The sequence below is a fragment of the Choristoneura fumiferana genome, chromosome 11 (assembly GCF_025370935.1).
Source record: "Choristoneura fumiferana chromosome 11, NRCan_CFum_1, whole genome shotgun sequence".
Classification (NCBI taxonomy): Eukaryota; Metazoa; Arthropoda; class Insecta; order Lepidoptera; family Tortricidae; genus Choristoneura; species Choristoneura fumiferana.
Window position 1 is genome coordinate 7,687,789 of NC_133482.1, and position 26,512 is coordinate 7,714,300.

The 26,512-nt window shown below is 39.7% G+C and overlaps 1 protein-coding gene across 1 annotated transcript; it reads left to right on the forward strand.

Annotated features, from left to right (window-relative positions):
* The first annotated feature begins 157 nt into the window (after positions 1-157).
* On the forward strand, positions 158-26,113 carry spn-E (tudor domain containing 9 protein spindle E). The gene is given in 30 exon segments (XM_074094350.1): positions 158-258; positions 419-651; positions 3,457-3,651; positions 4,032-4,253; positions 5,690-5,765; positions 5,864-6,153; positions 6,740-6,957; positions 7,679-7,818; positions 7,821-7,856; positions 7,975-8,138; positions 8,672-8,839; positions 9,453-9,615; positions 9,756-9,883; positions 10,686-10,821; positions 10,824-10,894; positions 11,168-11,278; positions 11,504-11,622; positions 12,161-12,221; positions 12,385-12,476; positions 12,967-13,090; positions 13,511-13,720; positions 14,240-14,461; positions 15,130-15,255; positions 15,621-15,781; positions 16,228-16,347; positions 16,649-16,771; positions 18,294-18,441; positions 19,240-19,346; positions 21,314-21,538; positions 23,681-26,113. Coding segments are annotated over 29 exon segments (4,308 nt in total). The 5' UTR covers positions 158-258; positions 419-438; the 3' UTR covers positions 23,820-26,113.
* Positions 26,114-26,512: the final 399 nt, after the last annotated feature.

A 26,512-nucleotide genomic window follows, 5' to 3' on the forward strand; every position in this document is an offset into this window, starting at 1 on the left:
TGGCCCATAACCTGATATTATTTGGATAAATAAAATAGGTAGCAGAGATTGATATTCCAGTTTTAATTAAATCGAAGTGACAAAGACAGAGAGAGACAGAATATATTCGAATACACAATTTAAATATTATGACAGGCCAGGATGATCTGTTATCACAAATAGGTTTAACATCAGTCCACCCACGATTTGTTTTGTATGGTTGGTTTTGTAATTTTGTTTTCATAGCGTTTTTTACTTGACCGGATTCCCAAGAAAAAAGTAAGTAAAGTAACAAAAAACTGAATAATTGTCTTTTAAAATAAAGTGCGTGTTATCGGCAACAAATTAGGTATCGTTTCACTTGGTTCTTCATCGCTGACATTATTGACTAGAAAATAAAACTGAGGAAATTAATTAATCTTTTGTTCTTACATTTCAGTTTGGATAAACACGTGAAAAATGGACGAGCTGCGGTCGTTTTTCAATGACCCATGTCCGTCCGCTAATAAACCTATTAGACTTCGCGGACCTCTGACCAATGGCTTTCGTATCACTAAAGAAGACGATATTAACGTGTTGAACAGACGAGAAGACCATCGGCGAGCTGTTGTTTTGAGCGGCACGGATTATGCACGTGAGGTTAAAGAAAGAGAAACACAAGCTTATTTGAAGGTAGGTATTTGTTTACAACAATTTCTGAGGGTCAGACTATACCAAAGGGGACACCATACAATTTAATCAGCGTCAAAGCATAGGAATCCAAAAAGACATTGCCATATTTTGGAAAAAAAGTAAAAAAAAAGTTGGAGTATAGCAAAAGGGGCCCGACTTTAGGACTTAAAAAAATTTTAAGCAAAAATTTTCTTTTTGCAATTTTGCTAGTTTTTCTTTTTTAACTTTAATTAAAGAAAACATTAAAATAAGCATCTTTTATTGATAGAAGTTTTCTTAAAAACTGGACCGTTTAGGAACGAGCAATCTGAAGTTGCGAGTTTGGCCTTAGGATTACTAAGGAGCCAGACACGGAAAGCTCGGTTTAGGTTAGGGTAGTGTGTCATTCTAAGTCCATGCCCCCTTTGCTACAGTCCAACCGATTTAACCAGCCATACTCAAGTTGATGAGTTGAGTAACTCAATGTGATACAGGTCGATTCAGGAGAAGAGCTGGCAGGAATGGATTGAATGATAATGTTTATACACACTTCACACAAATATGAAACGCTGGATATGAATATGCATTTAAGTTTGTATTTATTGATATAAGTAGGATGTTTATCCATTGCCATAGTACAAGCTTTGCTTAGTTTGGGACTAGGTCAATTGTTATTTATTTATTAAGATTGTAATTGCTGCCATCTGTTGGGACAGCGAGGGGCACTGGGTCATTTAACGCGAAGATAAGATTAGATATTGAAAAAGCTTTATAGCCTATTTTATAACCTACAACTTTTTAATAAAAAAGAGTGCTGTCCAACAAACTGCTTAGCAGTTTGGCAAAAATATTTTTAAGTTGTTATTTTTGTAAAATGTGATTAATAAATAAAAAATAAAAAAATGCCATGCCTCTGTCATTTTCCATCCATTCCAATCCAATCCATTCATGCCAGCTCTTGTGAATCAACCTGTATTTATGATACTAGACCACAGCATTCAATGTCAACATCACTTAAGGTCATCTAATACCTTTAAACAAGCAATTGGGCAACCGCGTCGTGAAACAGTGGAACAGTTTGCCCGAGACAGTGATCAGTGCACCTTCAGTGAATACTTTTAAAAACAGACTTGATAAGTACTTTGAAGACAATTACACAAGTGAACAATGATATGCACGCATCAGCTATAAGCTGCCTGTGCATTATATAAATAATAATAATATAATGTATATATAATATAAAATATGTTTCTGGGATCTTGAAAACAGCTCCAACAATTTATGTAGGGGTTTTTGGATGAAAAATCGATCTAACTTGGTCTTATCTCTGGGAAAACGATTGTTACCGAGTTTTAGCCCGAGCAAAGCTTCGTCACCCAGGTACTAAGAATTAAAAATTTATATAATTTTCATACCAGGTGGGCCCTCATAGAAGCTTGCTGGGCCAAAAGCGGCCCACAGGCCGCAGGTTAAGTATAGCTGATCTAATCCATTCATTATAGTCACTTACACTTGATGCCTCACCAGATATTTTCACCACCCTAAATATAAGTTATGTACCATCATTAAATAATTTATTGAATCAGGTGTTACTTTGCTTTATATCAAAATAATCTCTCCGGTGGCGAATGCACTAGTCCCAAAACGCACTATTAGTCAATACACTCTAATTTCGAAAGCCCCTCTTCTCATAAGAAACTAGGCCCAAAACACCATATTTCCAAAAAGGCTCATTCTCGATTTACACGAGAACCATTGAGAATGAGTCCCAAAATACACCTTTCCCAAAATACCCCAAATTGTGTTCACCTGTAGGTGGCGTAATACTTCATTCTCATAATGCATAGTTCTCAAAACACTAGTTCCAAAATACCCTAATTTTTTTTCTTTTATTTTCGAATGACTCTTTGAAATTGCTTTCAAAATGTGCATTATTTCAAGTAGTTACACGATCTATTATTATCTGACGGTTTTAAATGAATACAAAAGTGAGACATTAAATAAATGTTACATTTAATTATTTCATACACGGTAGTTTTAGTATTTTTTTACAGTTTTTTCGTGCAAATAATGCATCTCAAGCGGTTTTATCTCTTACGACACCAACGTTTTTTAAGGAGTGAAGTCGTCGTCGTACTTAAGTGTGGAAGCGTTAAAACTTAATACTTTTAATATTTCTAGTTTTATTTAAAAAAAAGTTATTAATGTAATTTTACTCAATAGTTCACGCAAAATTATTGAAATTTTCTGATATCAGATATATTTACGGAACTATCGCCTGGCTACACTTAACGATTACACCCTGTATATAGCTCAAAATAATATTTCAATAAAAACTGTTTTTACAAAAATACTTTTGGCGTCAAATGGGTAATGGTTACGGCTGAAAGCAATTTCAAAGAGTCATTCGAAAATAAAAGAAAAAAAAAATGTGTATTTTGGAACTAGAGTGTTTTGAGAACTATGCATTATGAGAATGAAGTATTACGCCACCTACAAGGTGAACACAATTTGGGGTATTTTGGGAAAGGTGTATTTTGGGACTAGTTCTCAATGGTTCTTGTGTAAATCGAGAATGAGCCTTTTTGGAAATATGGTGTTTTGGGCCTAGTTTCTTATGAGAAGAGGGGCTTTCGAAATTAGAGTGTATTGACTAATAGTGCGTTTTGGGACTAGTGCATTTACCACCGGAGAGAAAATAATAATAATAATAAGGTCATAGTTGAGCAAAGTAATTGTTTTAGTTCATTACCATGAATGTAAAGTTTTACTTCATTTGGATTACAGTATTTGAAAAGTAACTTTGGTTTCATTATAAATTCCTAGAAAGAAGCAGAGCGCGAACGATGGGAAAGTGTGTCTGAAGGGTTGGAGTCCCTAGAACAATTGTCCACAGTGGGAACCTCCCTGCCGAACATCAATGAACTTTCAGAAGAAGCTATGACCGAAGTGTACAAGAAATATTCATTCCAAATGAAAGAAGATACCAATAATCTGGCTATTAACAGTTCTAAGACTGATGTAAGTTGTGAAAATTCTTTTATACTTGGTTTGGATAGGTATTTAACTAAATGTAAACAAAACTACGTCAATTGGCGTCATAAATATTGAAATTCCCCTATTAAACTATCTAAACATTACATTTCTGTAAGTATTGAAATACACTAGTCTAGTTTGTATTACAATGATAGATAAGTAAACTGTTTAAAATCCGTGAATGTACCAAATCTGGCAGCTGAAGTTTGTTTACATTTAGTTAATTACCTAAGCATTTTAAGTATAGACAAGCCCATTTTTTATTGCTAGTTTTTATTTAGTAACATGCTTTAAAATAACTTTTTATCAGCAATACACTTTAAAGTTATTAGACCCTTGATGAAGTAAACACCTGGAAATTGCAGATACTTGATCGCATTAGAGGCTTCCCCATAGTCATTGTAGAAGGGCCAACCGGTTGTGGTAAGACCACACAAGTGCCCCAGTGGATCCTTGACGACTGTTACAAACACCGCAAACCTTGCAAGATCATAGTGACACAGCCGCGGAGGATTGCTGCCATGTCCATTGCTAAAAGAGTTGCTCAAGAGAGAGGATGGGATGTGGGCGGACTTGTCGGTTACCAGGTCAGAATTAAACTTACAGCACAAAAACTGGTTTGTTTTGTCTAGACATAAAAAGGTTCATATATTATTTTTACATAACAATATATTTTGCTTCCAAAGCTTATTCTTACTGGGAATGTAGAATTGTAGAGTACTGATTTTGATCAAATTCTTATTGATATTATAAATGAGAAAGTGAATTGTTTGATACACTTTCTTGCTTTGACCCTGAAATTAATATAGGGTAGTTTTTATCTAGGAAAATTGCATAGTTCCCGCAGGCGTGCGATAAACGTATTTATGGAGCAACAATAGATTTGGACAGTCCTTTATGAACATCATGGCCGAGCTTTACAGGAATGTATTAAAACTTTGAAAATAATCAATATATAGCTGTCTTTAAAGTTTAAAGTAACTTCCTTTGATTATTTTTTTCAAGCATTAAGTTAGTTTTGTAGAACAATTGAATTTGGATTGTGATTCGCGAACCTTTCAGTGCAGCCCTCATACAGTCAGCAGCATCAGTGGACAAGCAGTGGTGGTGCTCAAGATTATCTAAAATCGAAATACTTATTGCCTTGGTTGTAGTCGTATGTATACCATTTTGATGAGAGATCGGCCGAACATGGTTTTCACCGAATACGAATATTCTTCCGAATGTTCGATAAAACTTTTAGCGAACCGAATATTCGGCATAATTGATTCCTTTACGTAAACAATCCAAGTCTGAACTTCTTTACGCAAAGCGCGCGGATGGAAGACTAACCCCCCTGCCCCCTACCCCTGCTGTACCCAATGTTAAGTAAAGAGTAAAACTTCAACACATGCGTTTATTTTGGGAATTACTTATTTAAAAAATCTATTTTACTGAGTTTCTTTTAACATAACATAAAGCCTCACTGTACCTCATAAAAATAACACATTTAACACCAACTCATACCATGTATGAGTACAGTAAAAACAGTAAACAGTCAATATAGTAAAAAGTTCGAATACCACTTTGCCGAACATTCGGTGATTTAGCCGAATAATCGGCCGAATACGAATATTCGGTAAACCTGTCGAATATGCCGAATACCGAATATAAAACGAATATTCGGCCCATCGTGTCGGGCAGATATTTGTATGAAAAATACGAATGTTTGTTCTCGAGTCTTGGGTGTTTAATAATATTTTACTATGTATCTATATCTTTATAATTATGTTTATCCATTGCTTAGTACCCATAACACAAGCTTTGCTGAGCTTACTTTGGGACTAGGTCAATTGGTGTGAATTGTCCTATGATATTTCATCATCATCATCATGTCAGCCGAAAGATGTCCACTGCTGGGCATTGGCCCCGTCATATTTATTTATATATTTTATTTATCCCTAATTTTGATTGTGCAGCTATCATCCACTTCTGCTGCTGACTGTACCATGGCATCATTCAGTATGCTTGATTACTTTCATAGGTTGGATTAGAAAACAGGACTTCCAGTGACACCAGAATACATTACGTAACTACTGGAGTGCTGCTGCAAAAGCTGGGTAAGGCCACTCAATCCTATTATCTATCAGATCAGACAAATAATAACCCTTTATCTTTTTGACTGATTCTTCTATATATTTTGTCTTGTTCTTTTTAGTTAATGCCAAAACTATGAATGAGTACACACATATAATCCTCGACGAGGTTCATGAACGTGGCCAGGAGATGGACTTCCTTCTGCTCATTGTCAAGAAACTGCACTACACAGTGTCACCAAAAGTCAAGCTGGTACTCATGTCAGCCACATTCGACAGAGAGAAGTTTGCGGAATACTTTGACATACCGACGCCCAGCGGGAGCCATATGGCGTCGTGTGTCCAAGTGAACAGACCCTCGATCTTCCCTGTGAATATTTACTATTTGGATTCATTGACCAAATTTGGAGCGGTAAGTTGAATCAGGACCAGACCAGGAAACCACCAAAGAACCAGTCAAACTATCAGAAACACATAGCTCTCTCGATATGTCCTGAATATTTACTTGATGTGAGGTTCTAAAGTCAAAATTAGCATAGCACTTTGTTTTACACAACTAATAACTCCTCCCGATGTACCTACGCAGTAGACCACAGATAACAGATTTGTTATCTGTACAGTAGACTAATTTTAGTAATGTGGGAAAATTCCATCAGTCGAGTTTTAGACGCGTTAAAATCTGGCACTGTTATTGGTCAATCGTTTTCGCTCAAAATCGTGAATGCCTCATCTCACAACGGTTGTACGGTAGAAGAACTGAGTTGCGAGACTTGTTTTTTTTACATGTTATGTTTTTGGTGGCATTTACATCTTCAGCTACTGACAAAACCATCTGCGGCTTTCTGAACAAACGAAAACCGTTGATCGAAATTGTTAGCTGTGTAATACTGTATGCCCCTGCTTTAAAGAACTTTAGGTTTTATACCAAATTTTATTTTAGGAACTCCATAAATTATTCAGGTATTCAGGCTGAATACTTATTGCATTTTCACTTGCAGATCCATGAAATCTGTACACCGAAAAACACAGATGCGGTAATCATCCCGGAGATGTACCAACTTGTAGTAAAGCTTATAAACGCCTTCGAGCAGATCGACACGACAGAGTACAGCTACACGGATCGCTCGGAAGCAGATCTGCCTTCTGTGTTGATATTCCTGCCAGGGATCAACGAGATAGAAGAGCAGTATGCTGCTCTCACTGACCTTGAGTTGAGGTAATTTATATCCTATTCAAATTAAATTAAGTACCTGGGCGACCGAGCTTTGCTCGGGCTAAAACTCTATATTTAGCGTTTTCCAAGAGATAAGACCAAGTTACATTGATTTTTCATCCCCGAAAATCCGCACATTCCAAATTTTATCGAAATCGTTTGAGCCGTTGTCGAGATTTTGATTATATTACAGAATTGCTTGTTTAAAGGTATTAGATATATAGATAAATGTGTCTTAGGATAGCTAATTTTTAGATGTTGCCCAATTGTAAGACTTTGTCAGACAGCGATGGTGGCACGAGGCATTGACTTGTTTGCATGCAATTTTATTTTAAAGCTGCCTGTTTGTGACTGAGTGTCAATATGGTCCAAGTCCAGGAAACCAGACCACATTGGCGTAAAAAAACAAATTGGTGCTTTAGGAGTTTTGGAAATATAGTAGAAATGTAGGAGCACGGGATCTACCTAAAACAGTAAAACTTTGGAAGTTTTTTCTAGTAGGTAGACCCTACTAGAAAAAAAGTTTGGGACCTCTGATATAAAAGCAACATTATGTGGTCTTAGATATAAATTGGGTTTTGGGTAAATTGGGTTTAGCAGATAGAAGGCGGATTAATTAATACACCCCTATGCAAATCAACATCGCAGGCCACCTCCTGCATGCAGCTCGTGTATTGTGTATACTATAGACCTTGTGTAGCCAGTATTAGCTATCTGTGCTTAGAAAGCGAGTGGCTGGGTTGGAATGCGCGAAGTACAAATGGTGGGTGCTGCCTCTGCACTCCACCATCACAGCGGACGAGCAGGCGCGGGTGTTCACGCGCGCGCCCCCGGGACACCGCAAAATCATTCTCGCCACCAACATCGCGAGAGCTCCATCACTGTGCCTGACATCAAATATGGTAACTATACAATCCAGACCGGACGATGATGCAAATTTTAAAACACAAGTATCACATCTGTTACGTGACAACTATTCTGTAATTTAGCTACGTGTCGTTAACTCAAAGCCTGTTGCAGTGATCGACTTCTGCCTCATGAAGATGCTCGTGGCCGATCCGAACACGAACTTTACTTCGCTGACTCTGTCCTGGGCATCTAAGAGCAACTGCGAACAACGTGCCGGCCGCGCGGGCCGCGTGCGTGCCGGACGCGTCTACCGGCTCGTCACGGCCAAGTTCTATGTAAGTCAGCAGAAGTGCAAGATTCGAACTTCGTATCCTACCGTCCCACTTACGCTAATATTTACCACGTGAGTGAGAGGGACGGTACGATACGAACTTCGATTTCAGCGCAGACGAGTGATGCGAACATCGAACGAAACTGATGTGTGACTATTCAATAAAGATCTAATTGCAGGGCAAGTTAGAATATAGGTAAAATGACAGGTAAAGTACCGATTATTGCGTTAGCGTCTGGCGCGGCGCCGAACAAAATGGCGGTCACCGCAATGGCGCGCGAACGTTTGACTAATGGCTGCTCAAGATTTTACTCGCGCAAATATATTGCTTATTATTGGCTTAAATGGTTTTGCACCTTCCAAAAAATGGTGTGTTCGTAGGTTTATCGTTGTAACTTATATTTATAATATAACTATAGCGACTTGCTTGATTACCCTGTAGGTACTTTATTGCATTACGCGCGCGTTTTTTTACCTTTACCAAAACATGCTTCTACCACAGACCAAGTTACTCATGTTTTCTTTTTCTTGTGACAGGAAAGCCTGAAGAAAGACAGCATTCCGGAGATAATCCGGTGCCCATTGGAGCGGCTAGTGCTTCTGGCCAAGATGTTGGACATGGGCCCGCCTAGCGACGTGCTCGCGCTCGCCATGGACCCGCCCAACATGTCTAACATACACCGCACCATACTCGTGCTCAAGGAGGTACTACAACAGCTGATGCAATCGATGTCGCCGAAAAGCAAATTGCTCTAGCCTAAGGGTCGGCAATAGGCGGACCGCGGAAGGCCTAGCCTCGGACCGCCAAGTGTCTAGCCCAAGACTGTCGATGTCACTTTTCACACTAATTTACCTACTATAGGTCTTAGCTACTTATTTTGTATAGTGTATAGGTTACTAATTTGAATTTAAATAAATAATACTTTCTCTCAAACAAAAAATCTGGACTTGATAAAATTTTAAACAGCATTCTCGGACCCTAGTTAAAACTGATTGCCGACCCCTGCTCTAGTCTATGTTCACCAGAAGAGACTGATGTCGATTATGAGCTTTCTATCCCGTGGCAATTTGGAAAAATCCTTTCTTAGTGCAACTCTGACCCATACGCATGTCTTGCCAAATTTCAAGTAGGTATCAAAGCCAGTCAAAGATGGTTCTTACAACCACACTATAGCTTAGATGTAGTTATAGTAGATGTACTATTATGAAATTGGCTTAACAGCTCAAATCATATCTGGAATCCTAGACTTTAATTGTTAATGTCCATACTTGTCTAGAAAAATATACAAAATGATTTGTCATTTTCTATTTGTAACAGGTGGGTGCCCTGAAAAATACACTAGCTGAAGAGTGGAGCGCTTGCGACGGCGACATCACCTATATGGGCAGGATTATGGCGCGGCTGCCGCTCGACGTCAAAATATCCAAGATCATCATCCTTGGATACATCTTCGGATGCCTCGAGGATTGCATCGTTATGGGTAAGTGTGATGAGGTGGTGGTGAATATATATATTTAATTAGTAGAGTTGCCTGGTCAATCCCGATAAGTCGAAACAAACGACTATAAATTTTATAATCATATATAATCAAATTTTATATATTTTGTATATCTTTGCTAGCTGCTGCCCTGTCCGTGAAGAATGTCTTCAACAGTCCGTTCCGTGAGCGACTGAACGCATACAAGTCTAAGCTAACGTGGGCTGATGGCGCCACTAGCGATTGTGTTGCTTTCCTGAACGTTTACAAGGTATGTTGTCTCATTTATCTTATTTTATGCGTGCGTACTCGTTTTATAGTGCAACGCACACTGAAGTCGCCTATCCGCCGACTTATGTCGGCAACATTTGATCGACGGGCTAGTCGGCGACTTCAGTCATTGCAAGTCGGAAAACATTGTCGGCGACTCGACATGAGGAATGTATACGTCACTACGCCGCATGTATCGCTGGCACACGTTGGCAACATTATTCTTTTCATTTAGGCCGCCGAGTTGTGTCGGTCGATTTTGGTGTGTGCGCTTTACGATGTCATTTCGAGCCTAATGCCCGGCTCGTATTAGTCCAGTGAAACCGTTCCAGTAGCATGACACTGCGGTGCTCGATCGATCTTGTGTAACTCGTTTGGATTATGACACCGCAATGTATAGCTACTGGTACGATTTTACTGGAATAATGTGAACCGGGCATAAGAAACAATTTATGCAAGTAATCCTCAATGTGGACACATTGAATTTCTGCGGATGTGTCCACTCTCTGCAACCTTAACTTAACAGTAGGATTAATTTCTAAATTAAACTTTTGCAGGAATAATTCAAAGTTAGTAGGAGGTCTGGTGATTTCAATCATGAATAAAATAAATGCGTAAAATTGTCTAAACATTAACAAAATTGGTGTGACGTAATTTATAGATGGCCCTTAATAATAATATATTTTAAAGCGACTTTCTCTGTCCTGTTTGGCTACCGTTGACAAGCTCTAAAGCGCCCACCCATCGACCAAAAATCTAGTACGGCCTGAGTACCCAACTTCACCAAGCCCTTTTCCCGCCAGGTATGGAACCACTGCCGCCAGCAGCAGTACTTCAAACAGCAAGGCAATAGCGAAATACAGTGGGCGCGACGATTTTACGTTCAAGCGCGCGCCATAAGGGAGCTCGACGAAATGGTGCGCGAGCTCAAGCACCGACTCTCGCGGGAGGGATCGAAGCTCTCAAAGGCAATTCGCCGTGGACCAAAAACGACCTGTCGTTCGTGTATAAGGTACAGTCAGAGTGTATAGGAAACTGAAAGTTAAGTTTGATGTGCAAATAAGTACTAGAAACAAGTTTCTTGTGTGAATCTAGTTTATAAACTATCTTTGTGCCTAGTTTCTTTTAGATTAGTCCAACCATTTTATCGTAAAAGAGTAACAAACAAACCGACATGCGTTCTCGAAAACTTTCGCTTCGCTTTTTTCCGCTTTTAATACCAGTAAGAAGTAAGATTGCCTTTGTCTTCGACTGTTTTAAATATGAGGATTTTATCGTTGAGCAGGTGATCCTAGCGGGCGCGTTCTACCCGCAGTACTTCGTACAGGTGTCCCGCGACGAGGGCCGCGAGCGGGACGCCGTGCGGGACCTCGCCGGGAACGACCCCCGGACCACGGTACAACACACTGCTACACTTAAGTCGAATCTACATGCTAGCGTGCGTGAGTGCGTGTGTGAGTGCGTGCATGAATGTGTGCGTGTGATGTGTTATTGATTATTGGTCCCCAAAGTTTGACAAATATAAGCCTACTTAGAACCAATGAAACTAGAAAGAATAGGCTTTATTTTTAAAAATGTTAACCTAAGCACAGAGTGTCCTACAATAGAATACACGTTACAGGTGTACCTACGCAACTTCCCGGACCAACAGCCGGGCGAGATATACGCGTCGGCGATCAAGCAAGCCGTGAATCAGGTGATCGGGCACGAGCCTCGCGTCACCTTTGATACCAACAGCAGGTAGGAACAGCCGCTTCCCTTTAGTCCCATTACCATTGTGTAGCCAGATTTGGCAGGTTGCTTTGAAATGGGAAATTGCGGTCATTTTTTCCATTTTGAAGCTGGCTACGAGATGAGACAACAACGACTAACCAATTTGCATGTGGCAGTAGACTAAAAGTTTCGGGCATAACTAGTGAGTGGGCGAGCAAGTGCATAAAAAAGTCTTGGGATACTCATTATCCCCAGACAAATTTGATGTTTTGAGTCAAAACTTTCGACTTTGTAGAATGTCTAAATTGAAATGTTCAACACTGACTAGTGATAAAAAATATTCCTAGGCACTTTTGACGAGTGTAATTCATGTCTCCGAATACCTTTTGGTTTGGGTGTTTAGGCGACGTTCGAACGCTGTTTACGTCGAGTTCACATCGAATGATCTCACTCGGCAGTTCCCCACTGACGGTGGTCCTCATATGCGGCAGTCTATAGTATTTTTTTTGTTTTATAAGTATTTAGTTTGATTAATATTTTCTGATATCGCGTCTTTTTGTTACAGGAAAGTTTTCCTGACATTCCACGTGGAGGATTTGTCCAGAGCCGACAAAGCTAACAGCCGTGTAAGTGAAATCTTTAACACAAGTTATTAATTTCCGTTATGTGTCAAATTATCGGCAACCAGTGCCAAATGTTGCCTTAAGCCTTAAGAACGTTAACTTTAAGAACGTTTAAAACTTCAGCGCGTCAATGTAGGCAGGTTTATTTGTATTTGTTTTTGTTTAGGACCCGTCGATTCCCGGTCAGATAGTGCTGCCCGTGTACCTAGCCCTCAAAGCGAAACAACTGAGGGCGGATATCAGAATACCACTGTTGCCGTGAGTACCCGCTATATTATTTATTCCGCAATACAGTTACTAAAATAATCTTATTTCTAATATGTCTGGCTGGGGGTGATTGAAGCCAAGCAAAAATATATTTTCAAGACTAGTTTTAAGTCCTTGCCTATCTATGGAGCGCTATTGGTCAACTTCCGTATGAATGTTATATTTAGATTATTATATTATATATATGTTGCTGTGTATTTAGATTTGTTGTGTTTTTTTAAATAGTGCTCTAATCTGCTGTAAATTGTGCCACCTGGCTAAAATCTATCTGTTGTGTTGTGTAAAGGTTGCCTAGAAGATATCGATAATGCCGCAAATTTATATCCCTGTGTTTTCTGTACTGCTTCCTATGTGTTAATGTTCAATAAAGTGTCATTGTATTGTATACTCAACCTCTTTCCATTATTACGTACTACGTGACACGATTACGATTAGGTTGTTTTTCTATTTAGGTGTTCATCTATTAAATGTACATTGTCAGGTTGGATCGAGCAAAAGCTCTAGCGGAGGCGATGTCCCACAGTCGATTGGACTTGTCGATGGAACTACACGTGCCTCGCCTGCCCACAATCGACCAGACTTATTTCCCGCTCAAGATATCGCAGGTAATAGCAGCCGACAGGCATACCGGGGAATTCGGACTTTCTAACATTTGATGACATAGTTACAAGTGAAGCTAATTTATGGTCCTTAGTAAAAAGTATGCTATTAAAATAAGTAATGCTTGCGGGACTTGGGATTTCATTACGACTTTCTTGAGAAACAGTATGATCCGGTGCTGGAGTCCGTAGTTCGTAGCTGGCAATAAAGAGCGCTGCTGCTTACTCTCACATCAGCTCCCTTAAGCCCGCACATCATTTTGTTTGGAGAACGAATCCAATGTGATAAGTCCCTCATTCATTCAGGCCTAAGCGTCTGTTCTAGACGAAGTTTACTTATTTTTTTTTGACGTCTATGGTGGCTGACTAGACCGATGCGAAAGTGACCCTAAAGCAACATAAAATACACAAACCTGTTATCCCCAGTTCGTGAACGTCGGCAAGTTCTGGGTGCAATACGACGAGGAGACGGTCGCCGGGGAGCTGCAGGCGATCCAGTCGGTACTGAACCGGGGCAAGTTGCTCGCCCATACCGGGCCCATAGAGCCGGGGGACATCCTGGCCGCGCCCTACAGCGACGACGGTCACGTCTACCGCGCGCGCGTGCTGCGGCTGCTGCCACGCGACCAGGTCGAGGTATGTGGTTCTTGCTACGGCATAAGGTATCACACTTACTAATACGCGACGCCACGCGACCTGTCGACACTCGATGGAAACATACAACACACATATACAACACGCCATGTGATGCTACAACATGCTTCGCTAGTGTCATAGCAGAAATACAATTTAGTGTTTAATTCAATTATGATTTTCAATAAGAACTGTTGAGGCAATAGATGTATGTCAACAAAAATAAAACAATAAAAAATACCTCTCGCTTTTAGACTCGTCCAGATGAAATATGGTTTTTTTTTCTTTAGTTTTTATACTATAATTTATATGTATTTTGTTTGTAATTATTATTTTTTTAATTTCTTTTGAAAATATGATTTTCTGCCAAGTTTCGTGCGACGCATTCTAAGAAGAAGAATGACGGTCTTTCCAAAAGCGCTGGTAGTTTAAAAAAAGTAACATTAAAAGAGCCCTTTGCGGCCTGCTTGCAGAATAAACGTTTTGAATTAAAAAAAATGTATAGTGGTTTTTTGTACGTAGGTGTCATACATAGACTACGGGAGTATGGGCAAAGTGAACGTGTCGAACCTGCGCTCTCTGCCGGAGGCGGGGGGCGTGTGCCGCGCGACGCCGCCGCTGGCGATGCTGTGCTCATTGGCCGAGGTGGCGCCGCCGCCGCTGCTGGAGAGCCATTCGCACTGGACCGCCGGCGCCGCCAAGCTGTTCAGTGAGCTCACGCACCGCGGCCCGCTCATGGCCAAGGTATTTAACTTAATGATGGGTGAATTATTTAGTGTATGTTAGGCCTAGGCGGCCACACTGGCGACTTTAAGTTTACTTGATTCACAAAGTCACGCGGTTAAAAACTGCGGCGGTTTTGCCGTAGTGGCGCCTAGGACTTATTCTGTCCCGTATATTATCAGTTATTAGCATGCATAGAAGATAAGCCATAAACGAATTGTCTGACGTTACCTTGCAACAAGCAACACTAGAAAGTTGATTGACCCTGTTAATAAAAACTTATTCACTTCTCATAAAGGCTAAACCCGGCACGGAACTAGAAACTGGTGCCAAAAATACTGGTACTGAAGCTGATTATTTATATTGGTAAATAGAGCTTGAAATTGGTACACATAACACCGATATTATCCCTATATCAAAACTGATGCTTAAGATACCGGTAACCGGTTGTTATCGGTTCCAAAACCTAGAACTAAGGCCGTATTGTCTATCGCGCTGATGTTTGCGATCCCATTCACCATCGCTTTCTAACCTCACCTATGCCGTGTGACGGAAAGAAGCGGTCAAAGCGATGATGATTCCGTATGCGTTAGGCAATAAGGTCTCGTTGCTGGCTGGAACAGGGCCGGATGGTCTGATGTGAAGTTGTCTAAGTTGGCACACCAAACTCAGTAAGCACTTGTCCACAGATCTACTCGGTCGCGCAGGGCGTGGTACACATTGAGCTGCTAGCGGAAGGCGGCAACATCAACATCAACCAGGAGTTGATCCGCGCCGGCCTCGCCATCGCCGCGGAGGAAACTTACGAGTCCAAGGTCAGAACACGCAACACCGTTAACTGCAGGAATAACTATCACTACTTATAAAAGCCAGGCGCGGTCGCAGCTCAAGATGGGGTGGTCACAGGCGGTTTTGGGAGGCAAGGTTACAGTCGGAAGTTACGCTAATTTATTTTTAACCCGACTGCAAGCAGAGGTAAATGTTTTTTGAGCAGTTTTCCTTGTAGATGTATTATGTATGTTTATTGTGCGTAAAAACATTAAATGAAACGATAACAAGAGAAAGAGTATTTTTTTTAGATGCAAGATCCCGGATCATATAAATATGGAGGCTTTTAATATAAACTTACACTAACTTATACTATACATACCCACTTGCTGACTGTATCATATCTATCCAGTTGAACCACGACATACGCCAGTCGGTGACGGAACTGAACATGGCTCAGATACGCGCGTACAATCGCGAGCAGCTCAAGTTCGCGTTCAAAGAACTGCGCGAGTTCGACTCACCCAGCGCCAAGGATTGCTACACTGCCGTCTCTTTGAAGGGACCTTTCAGGTATGCCCATGTCTTTAATTGATAAATTAAGCAAGCAAAAAATCCATCAGGCGGCGTCCTAGGTCTGCGAACACGGATAGCTCGGTGCGATATAAAATCCGAGCAAGTCCAATGTCCACAGCTTTGCGTTAACCCCGCCTTTGATAATGAGGCAACCGCATTAAAACTTGGCTAAAATATCGAACTATTTAACACTTTCACCGTCCCTATACAAAATGATTGGACCAAGTATGTCACTTGGTCCTATAATTTTGTGCTTACAATTTGAGAACAGTTTGAAATTGTGAACCCGAAAAGCTTTGTGACTCCACATTTCGGGCACCCGAACAGGGAAGGTGTTAAATGCTCGTGCTTGCTTTGCTTGCGCGCATTTGAAGAGTAGTTTTGATAATTTCACGCCTCCGTATTGATTTCATAATTCAGTCGGTCTCGCTCGTCTGTTGCAGTCCACTGGAGAGTACACTGCACAATCTAATGTATGGTAGCCGCGACACGGCGGTGCAAATCGAGTGGAATTCCATCAACTCTGTGCTGCTCGACACGGAACCGCAACGCGTCTACGAGAGGTAACTGCTACTTAACAGTTTCGACACTCGCATGCGAGTAGCTTTTTTTTACCTGCCAGACAGCCAACGGTGTTAGTAGCAGTCACAGAGTACATTTGGAGTGACAGCTGCTAAAGGGAATAGAATCATAACGTGTCAACGCTTAGATAAAGAGTTCATGTTTCGATATTTTTGATCACCTTGGCCGCTCCGAAATATCTGATGGCGACTGTACAAGATCTAGAGTCCCACTAAGAAACTTTATGCTCGCTCTATTCTTTTTAATTTAAAGTTGATTTTACAAGTATAATAATGGTGACAGGTTGTTGGTGGCTGCTGAAGTGGGGCAAAACGAGCAGAGCTCCAAGCTGACGCTACGCCACACCACGTTGATGCCGAACGTGCCCGGTCTGCCCGCCATCATCGCGCTCCTGTTCTGTCCTACGTGAGTTTTTTTACCTCACAGTTGCTATAGAGCGAATGCTACGTACAAACAAATTGTGCATTGAAATAGTACCTTAACTATTTAAAAGGGATTGTTTGGTAAAATTGCATTGATTCATATTCATTACCGCATAAAGATGGTAACGTAGTGGTTATAGTTAATTGAAATTTAAGCACTTATTTTAGCTGAATATAACAATAATAGCTGTTGCCCGCGACTCCGTCCACGTAGACTTCGTTTATCGCTATCCCGCGGGAACTATGCAATTTTCCGGGATAAAAACTATCATGTCCTTCCCCGGGACTCAAACTATCGGTATACCAAATTTCATCTAAATCGGGTCAGCGGTTTAGACGCGATTGAGTAACAAACATCCAACATGTTCACAAACTTTCACGTTTATAATATTAGTAGGATAAGCAGAGTTTATTGAATCACAACACAGGAAGGAAACAAGGGAGAGAGTGACAATAAAATTCAATGTTGATACAAATCGAAATCTGTATAGAAACAGTAACAGGATGGAGCTCGCCAGGATTACAATAAGACAGTGGTGGCCGACTTGATTAGATCTAAGATCTACTGTTTTCTGACGAAACCCTGTGCGATCTACCAATTACATACTTCTTGAAATCTTAAATGAAACAGCATAGTTCAGTATTTATATTTTCACTTCTCATGCTCGTAAAGTTCGTGTTTATGCTAGATCTAGGCGACATAAAATGACTTTTTATGCTCTAGTGCATAAGTAAAATCTTCGTCTAAGACCAAGGTAATCAGGTGTCAACAGCCACACACAAACAACGAGTTTCAATATATTTTTTAATTATTTTGATTTTTTTGTAAAACTAAAAATCAATCAAAATAAATCAATAAAACTAAAAAATTATAATTATATAGCAATACATGGAAAATAAAAGTAAGTTAATAATTGTTTCCACTGTTGCTATTTAATTTCGTCTCAATCAAAGTGAAAAGCAGAGTGTAAAACTTGAGCATTAAAACCATTTTCCCCTTGACGTGTCTATTCGCTCTCGCCGTACTAGTTCGGGTGGCTATATGAACGCCTCGGGTAAAATGGCTCGTTTTATGCTCTTGTTGTACAATCTACTATTTTTGCCTTGCCACGATTGACTGGACTAATTGTTTGTTTGTTTATACTCTTTATTGTACAAAAAGGAAAATAAAAAGGTTCCATAAAAAAAGTAAATAGTCACGATGTACCGGATCGACCGGTTGGCCACCCCTGCAATAAAATTTTGATTCCGTGTATAATTACAGGTACCTACTGTAGTTAGATATGTAACAAATCTATCGAAAGTGATAGCCTAGTTTAATTGAATTAATCACGTTTTCCAATCGCAATTTAGCATATTGAAGAGAGGACCCAATAGGCATTTTAAACAGCCACCGGAAACTTATGCGTGAATAATAGAAAAGTGACCCCTTTATTTCTTTTAATAATAAACAATTGAATTAGGTAAAAGTGGTTTGTGTGTCGTTAATGTTAACGCATGCGCAGTGCGGAGCTGCGGCGCGGCGTGTGCGGGTCGCGGTACGCGAGCGCGCTGTGCGGGCTGGGCGCGGACGCGGCCGGCGCGCCGCACTTCCCCGAGCACGACCTGCTCGTCAGCGTCGACGCCGACCTCGACTCGGACGACGTCTCCGACGTACGTACACACGACACGACACGTGACAATACACAAGCTAAACTAGGGCGTGGAAACTACTCTCATTCTGAGAGGAGGCCTTGTGACCTGCAGTCATAGGCGTGCATTGGGTCAATTCTAGGGTAGGCAGTGTGTTAAGCTACCTACCGTGCTTGGCTGGCGGTGCGCAAACTAGCGCTTCTTATTTGTACGACAATAACTGCAGTGGATGTATATAGCTAGAAACACACTAGGAGGCGGAGCGGTGCGGCGGAGCGCGGAGGCGGTACCGGTTGTAATATTCGAGCTAACATGAAAGAGAGCACACAGACCACCGCGCTCCGCCGCACCGCTCCGCCACCGCGCTCTGTGTGTTTCAAGTTTATAGGCTGAGATGGTGATGATGATGAAACTAGGTCAATGAGGGTCTCTTGACAAGCGAAATATCAATAGATGGCGTTAGTATCAAGAGGTCCGTTTGACGTTACAGTTTGGCTCATTTTATTTAATCAATCACAAAGTTAAAGCAAATCCCAAAATTGACAAACGGACCTCACGATCGATAGCGCCAACAAGCTCACAGAATCCTTCATTGCTGTAAATTGTCTAGCGATATTAATTTATTCAAATATTCTTTATTGACTACTACAAATGTAATTAGATTAAAAAGGGAGAATAAAAAACAAGACAGTCTTATCACCTAGAAGTAATCAAATTTAACAACAGTTTAACAGTTTAAACCTAATCAACAATTACCAAATAGAGTAGCAACAAGAGGCACTTTCTGTATCATGAGCGTCACATCCCTTTTGGCCGCAGATCAACCACATCCGTTACCTCATGGACTACACGATGATATGCAGCGATAACCAAGACGAAGAGTCGCGCCGTAACCTGCCCGCTCTCATCCGCGATGTGCTTCTCAGGTGAGTGCCAATGCCAACTCTAGTACGACTATACTGGATGGGTATTTAGGATAGGCAACCAATACCTCGCTCAATCGTTTGATGCAGCACTCAATTTTTCTTACAAGATCACGCTAAGTTTAGACCATGTCTAACTTTTATTAATGATTTTTTCCCCCCAAAAAATCTAACAAAGAGTTTCAAAGGGTTTCAGTTTGCTGGGTATTTTCGTAATTCCAATAACTTGAAAAATTACTAGTTATGTTCAAATAAAATAAATAAATAAATATCATGGGACACTTGACATCAATTGAACTAGTCCCAAACTAAGCAAAGCTTGTAGGTAGAGCTTGTCTAGGCTAAGATGACGCTTCCCCTCCACCGAATCAGTTGATTTAGATGTGTGCGTGGAAATATTAATTACGATTCTTTATCTGTTTGGGAGCATCGACTATTCCGTGAACTATGATCAGTGTGCATACATCTCGATTGACAAATCGCATGAAAAATCCGACAATGCTCAATGTACGGAGCAGCGCTGTCACGTTGTATGAAACAAGATGTTCGCTCTTTCGCGCGTTGAGATAAATTATGACAAGTTGGACAACAAATTCGACGATAACCGCTTGTCACCAAGGAGCAGTACGTACAGCATGCAAAAAACAAAATTAAATAATTTTAATTATGAATAAGTAAATTTAGTATCTTCTTCCTTACTAGGGCTTGGGTCTAATTTGAATAATAACAGTTAAGATTAATAAAACACGCCTTAACAGTAAATAAATAAACATTCAAGGTAGCTTAATGTGACGATTAAAGTTTGTTAATTTTTTGTGGATAGTTTGTTTGAGAAAAATAAAGTGGGTAGTTGGGGATTACAGTAACAAATTAAAAGGTTTATTTGGTTCGTTAGTCTAACATCTAGTAGATGGTGAACGGTTGTGTTGCTCTGAAGATGAGCTCTGGTTGAGTTCGAAACGCACCAGTGTAGTGTGGTGGTGGTGATAGATGGGTTTGTGTCTATTTGTGTGTGTTCGTACAGTGTGGAAGTGTAGGAACTGCATGAGCACACATTTCTTGCATAAACGTAGATATCATAAGGTCGCGGGTAAGAAAGTAATTGTTTCAGTTCAAAGTATATTTTAATTTTAATTTTATTTACCAGACTTCGAAGACATTTTTTAGGTGACATGCTGACGGTACTTTTGCGACCTAAATATGCGTGCTTCTACGTCTGAGTCTAACGGGGAATTGAATGACCAATAACAATGACATTTATGCGTGTATGCCGTCTGTATTCTAAATTTGCGCATGTGCGTAAATGAGGTGGTAGGGCGCGTCATTTTAAATTAGACAAGCTCTACTATGGATACTAGGCAACGGATAAACATACTTATATAGATAAATACATACTTAAACACATATTAAACATCCAAGACCCGAGAACAAACATTCGTATTATGCACACAAATATCTGCCCCGGCCGGGAATCGAACCCGGGACCTCAAGCTTCGTTATCAGGTTCTCTACTCTAACTACTTGGCCATCCGGTCGCCAAAAAATACTATTTATCAAAAACTTCAATCTGTGCATGGTTAGTATGAGTGAGTGCCTCATAGCTATGATCAGACTATTGTCTAACGCGCTTGATTCTCAATCTTCCTATATTTAAACCCTTTTAAAGATGGAATTAATAGAGATAATAATAGATAGATAGCCTGTGTATGATTTAGATAACAGTACCTGGGCGATCGAGCTTTGCTCGGGCTAAAACTCGGTAACAAGCGTTTTCCCAGAGATAAGACCAAGCTGGATCGATTTTTCATCCCCAAAAACCCCTACATACCAAATTTCATCGAAATCGTTGGAGCCATTTCCGAGATCCCCGGTATATATATACAAGAATTGCTCGTTTAAAGGTATTAGATGTCTACCGGGCTTATAAGTATTTCTATTCCTTTCAAAATAATTAATCATTATTCCACCAGATTATTGATGAAGCGTCGCAAACACCGCGAGCCGGAAGCTATCCCCAAGGAGTGGGAGTGGCACTCGGTACCCGAAGACGAGCTCATGGAGATAGCACCCTCGGAGCTAACAAACGCCTCCGAGGTGTATCCCCTTCACGTGCCTCAAGAACTCAGACCGATACCGAGGGAGAAGCTGGAAGAGTTGAAGCGAGAGGTGGACAAACTGCATCTGCTGGTCGCCAGGTAATCTTACTAATCCTACTATCCTATTCCTGATTACTAGACTAGGCTTATTTATAACTAAAGTATAGTAAAAGTAGTAAACTGTGTACAAAGATGGTAAATCAAATCACAAAAGTAAGTATCAACAGTTGCTCCTTTCGAGCATACAATTTTTTGTTCTTAGGGCTAAAATTAAACATTAGTTTCTGCACGCAGCATTCGAAAAGAATTCATTTAATATTATAAAATTTACATTGGCTATTTTTTTATCCCTGGGATATTCAAAATTCACACGTGACACAGACGTCCTTGCAACGCAAGCAACACCTGGGCCCTATTTCTCGAACGATACAAGCGTTGTATAACAAGTGTGTAGCTATGGTAACGCTTGTGTTTCAAATATTTTTCACAAATTTATGTTTCACGTAGATTTCACGTATTGTTACAAGAGAAGGGGTTACAAGAGTGTTCCTCAAGCGTTTAGTTGATGTATGCAAGTTGGTATTCTACAATTAAATAGTAATTTCGTTTCTCAAAGGCCGTTTTTTACAATGACTTCTGATACATATTTATATTTTGTGTAAGGGATAACAATATGAATGAAGAAATAATTTTTGTAGTGTCAAAAACCTATTTTCTAACTTGATAAAACGGGTGACACTCTTTGCCGGCCCGGATAATACCGACATGGAAATACCGACCCGATTATATAGTCGCCATCAGATTTTTCGGAGCGGCCAGGGTGGTCAAAAATATCGGCACATGCACTATCATTCATCTCTTTATCAATTATCACCTAACCAAAGAAATAATTAAATAATCGCACTTTAGCTTACTTTTTTCTATGTCTATGTGTGCATTTTAAAATGAGTTTTTACTACATACGACTTTGTTTCATTTAATCGCAGCCTAAGATCCCACCGCAAGACTAGGTACAGTCGAAATAAAAAATATATTTTTTATGTGATATGAACAGGTTTACAAATTGATTATACTGTTGACTATAATGTTGCCGCGAATACTTTTCCATATTTATTTTTGTATTTTTTTTAGTTGCGCTTATTTACCTGGAAAGTAAAATACGTACATATAAGTGCCAAAGAAAAGTTGCGAGTAGATGATCTAATGGCAGCCTCTTTTTGGGCTATTTTTTAGGGTTCCGGAGCCAAAATGGCAAAAACGGAACCCTTATAGTTTCGCCAAGTCCGTCTGTCTGTCCGTCCGTCCGTCCGTATGTCACAGGCATTTTACTCGAAATCTACAAGATGTATATCAATGAAATTTGGAGTACAGATGTCTTGTCAAAGCCGCTATTTAGTTTTGTAGTTAAATTACAAAAATAAATATTTATAAGGGGAGACACGTAACAGAAATTGAAAAAAAATTTTTTTAACTCGCATCGACGTTTGGCACATAGTTCGACAGCTCTTTTGAAAAGATAGTAAAGTTTCTCAAAAACTTTTTTGATTAAGAGAGGATTTCCGGAAATAATCACTCCCAAAGTAGCAAAAATTAAATATTTCGGAGCTGCTGATGAACTCTAATGCCTTGAGAATAGAGAGTGTACTCCGATATTTTTGACTACCTCGGCCGCTCCAGAATATTCGATGGCGACTGTACTCTATGAAGTTAAATAGGTAGTCGCTTTAGTTTTTTGTTCTTGCAGTGTACAACTGTATAACTTACATAGTATTTTTGTCTCTGACGGAACCCTTGGTGCGCGAGTTCGACTCGCACTTGGCTGGTTTTGTTATAATTAATTATGAAAGCGTACTTGAGGCAAAATTTTGTACTGTTGATTTTCGACCAAAGAACAAATAGACGGAGAATTTTACGGTGGGATCTTACACTAATAGTATTGAGGTACAACAATTAAAATTTAATAAGATGTAAATACGTACTATACCCGTCTGCGCTTGGTTAAAGGTTAAGATTTAATAGTGACATTGGAATGTATGTCAATTTGTTCAATTCTTTTCTAAAGAAACAAAATGACTCTTAAAATGTCCTGAGCTTTAAAATAAGCATCATTCGTGGAGACATTTTGATAAAAAACGGCTCGAGTAAAAGGTATTTTCTATGATAAGGGTATCGGTTAGTCGAAATAAAACAAACAAACATAGATATACTTTTTACGAGCTTGTATAAATGAATTGTACACAGGTCCTCGATCTCGAGCAACGCAGAGCGCGCGTGCCCGCTGTGCGGCACCGCGCCGCTGCCCGCGCATGCGCTGCGCATCCATCTCGCCTCCGCCTCGCATCGCGACAAGGAAGCCGACTTCAACATCTTCAACTCATAAGCAACAACACCTGCCATCACAAGAGGGAGTCGAATTAGGTGGCATTAATTAATAACGTGAGATTTTTAATTGTAATTTGTGTTTTGAAGCAACCTTACTTGAGATTGAAGAAGGGTATAGATGTAGTGAATGTTTTTTTTACATAGACAAGTAAAAATCAATCTTATGTTAGTGTCATAAGGACTGACATAAAAAAAACTTTTCTCACTTTAACTATAGAAGGTGGAGCCAAACTTCTCACCATGAGGGCAGGAGGGGGCGAAAATCGTCTTACGAAATTAATTCGGACAGCCACTTAAAATAGAACCCCGACAATTGTTTGGGACAGATGTGTAAAATCTTCTCAACTACTGTAATTTTTCAGTGCTCTCTTTAGTTAGTTAAGTAAATTCGCGCCTTGCGACTCTTGGTGGCTTTTTTGATAATTTCACTGTTCGACCGTTGCGGCAATACGAGAGAAGAAATGATTGTTTTAACGTGCCTCAATGACAGCCACGGTAATTAAAGTAGAAGTGCATAGTTATCATAAATATCTTCAAAATCTCATAGAAGGTCATATTTACTCTGCAGTTGTATATCGATCAGTGCTCCTTCGCTCCTTATGCTACACTTTACACGCAGTGATCCTATTCTCTTTGGCAGTTGTCACTTGAAAATTTACTGTATGGCTTATAACAAAACTGCTATGTGAATATAACAGCTATCAAACGCGATATCGGATCTGTTGCATGGTAACTAATAATTTGCCGCAACGATATTATAACGCGCCCCCGTCGTAAGCCGTCACAAATGATGGCGAGTAAACACTATACTCGTACAGTCAGCTTCAAATATAAGGAAGCCGTCGAGGTGTTTAGGTTTCATAGCGTAACACGTCTCTGTTGGTAAGGACACTATATCGTGGTCCGATACATGGTGTTAAAAAAAATCCTGTAGTATGATTTAACCCATATTAAGGCTACTGATTAGTAATACGATACAAGTGGAATAAATATTGAAATTCGAAAAAAAAAGTACCTAATAAGTAGCTTTCATGTGGGTTATAGTACAGGCTTTTTTTAACACCATGTATGTATGAGTACCTCGGCCGCTCCTTCATATTAGACGGTGCCTGCACGTATAAGCCACAAGAGTCTATACAATACATATTAAAGTGCAGCAGGCTACTGATTTTGGCGTACGAAGACAGCTAAAGACTCAAGACCACAAATAGTAACGTAAGTCTTGTAAGATATTTTACTCTCTTTCTTTGACGAAGACTTAATCGCGAGTATGACTGAATAGAAGATTAATTGTAAGATTGTAACTAAGTTTATATTATACTGTTCTTACTGCTGCTAATTCATTCATTCGCATTCATGTGGGAAGGTATCTTCACCATTTCATCATAAAATCTGATAGAATATTTTATTTAGTTTTTCCGTGATGTTATTTGCTTCCACATGGGTTGATTATGACCGCGCGTACTATATACGCGATAGCAGTAGTTTGCAGACCTTGTTTGAATCTCCACGCGCGATCTTTTATTATCACTGAACTTAATTTACGGATAATTTTCTGTATTTGCATATTTCATTTCATGTAATTTTTTCGAGTTTCTCGGTTAGTTGCATTAAACCAAAAATGTCATGTGATTTACGATATGATATATCGTTAAGATGTTGCCATTCGATTAGTTGTAAGAATTGTTTAATCTTTGTTTTTTGTTAATAAGCAGTAATAAAATATTTTAATTAAATGTAAAACTTTCATTTTTCATGGAAGTGCCTAATTGATGTGAGTTCGATAGTAAATAGTATTTTTTGTACAAAGTAAAAATGACAAATTACTCTTCGTTACCGGTCCTACTTTTGAATGAAAGATAAGCTGTTTCTGACCGGCTCAAACCGATTCTGCGACGATAAAAGTCGAGTTCTAATACCTCCTGGCCAAAGTATCCCCCGAATCGTATGTAGGTATGTAGTATGTTTACTGTCAATTATGCGGCAATTTTCACCTGGCTAGCAAGGGGGTTAACAAGTGCCCTTCATTTCAACATCCATAGTATGTACATAAAGGTGAAAAACTTGAGGCCCTTCTTGCATGTGGTAATATAGGTACAGAATATTTTTCTAATTTGGGACGTCAACTTACACGTCTTTACGAACACGATTACATACTAGAGGAGCCTTTTAGTTTATGCCTATTATGTGCTTGTGATTGCACAAGTTGATTTATTGTTACCGTGACTTATTGATTCTATAAGACAAACTTTATTGTTTAATGTTTATATAATAAATGTGTAAAAACATAAACTGCGTTATCAATCCTCAATTATCCTCCTGAAACTAGTTAGTGTCACGAGTGTAAATGGATCGTTTTTTTTGCAACGATTGAATACTGTGGACATTGCCCTAACACCTGAGGAGTGGGTTGATAGTATTTTCTTGATATTTTGTTACGACTAAATGGTTTGCTGCCCTAATATCTAAAATTTGAATATCGTGTGCACGTTATAAAACAATAATGTGGTCGAGACCGAGACTTATCTCTCAACTTGGTTTTTAGCCAGAAATTCAATGAAAATTTAAAGACCTCTTGTTAAGCCGACGGTATCTACCACCAACAAAAATGTATGCGTTTATTTACATCTTTACGAAAAACATATTTCGTCAATAACATTAATTCTACCGCCGTATACAACAACATGTGAT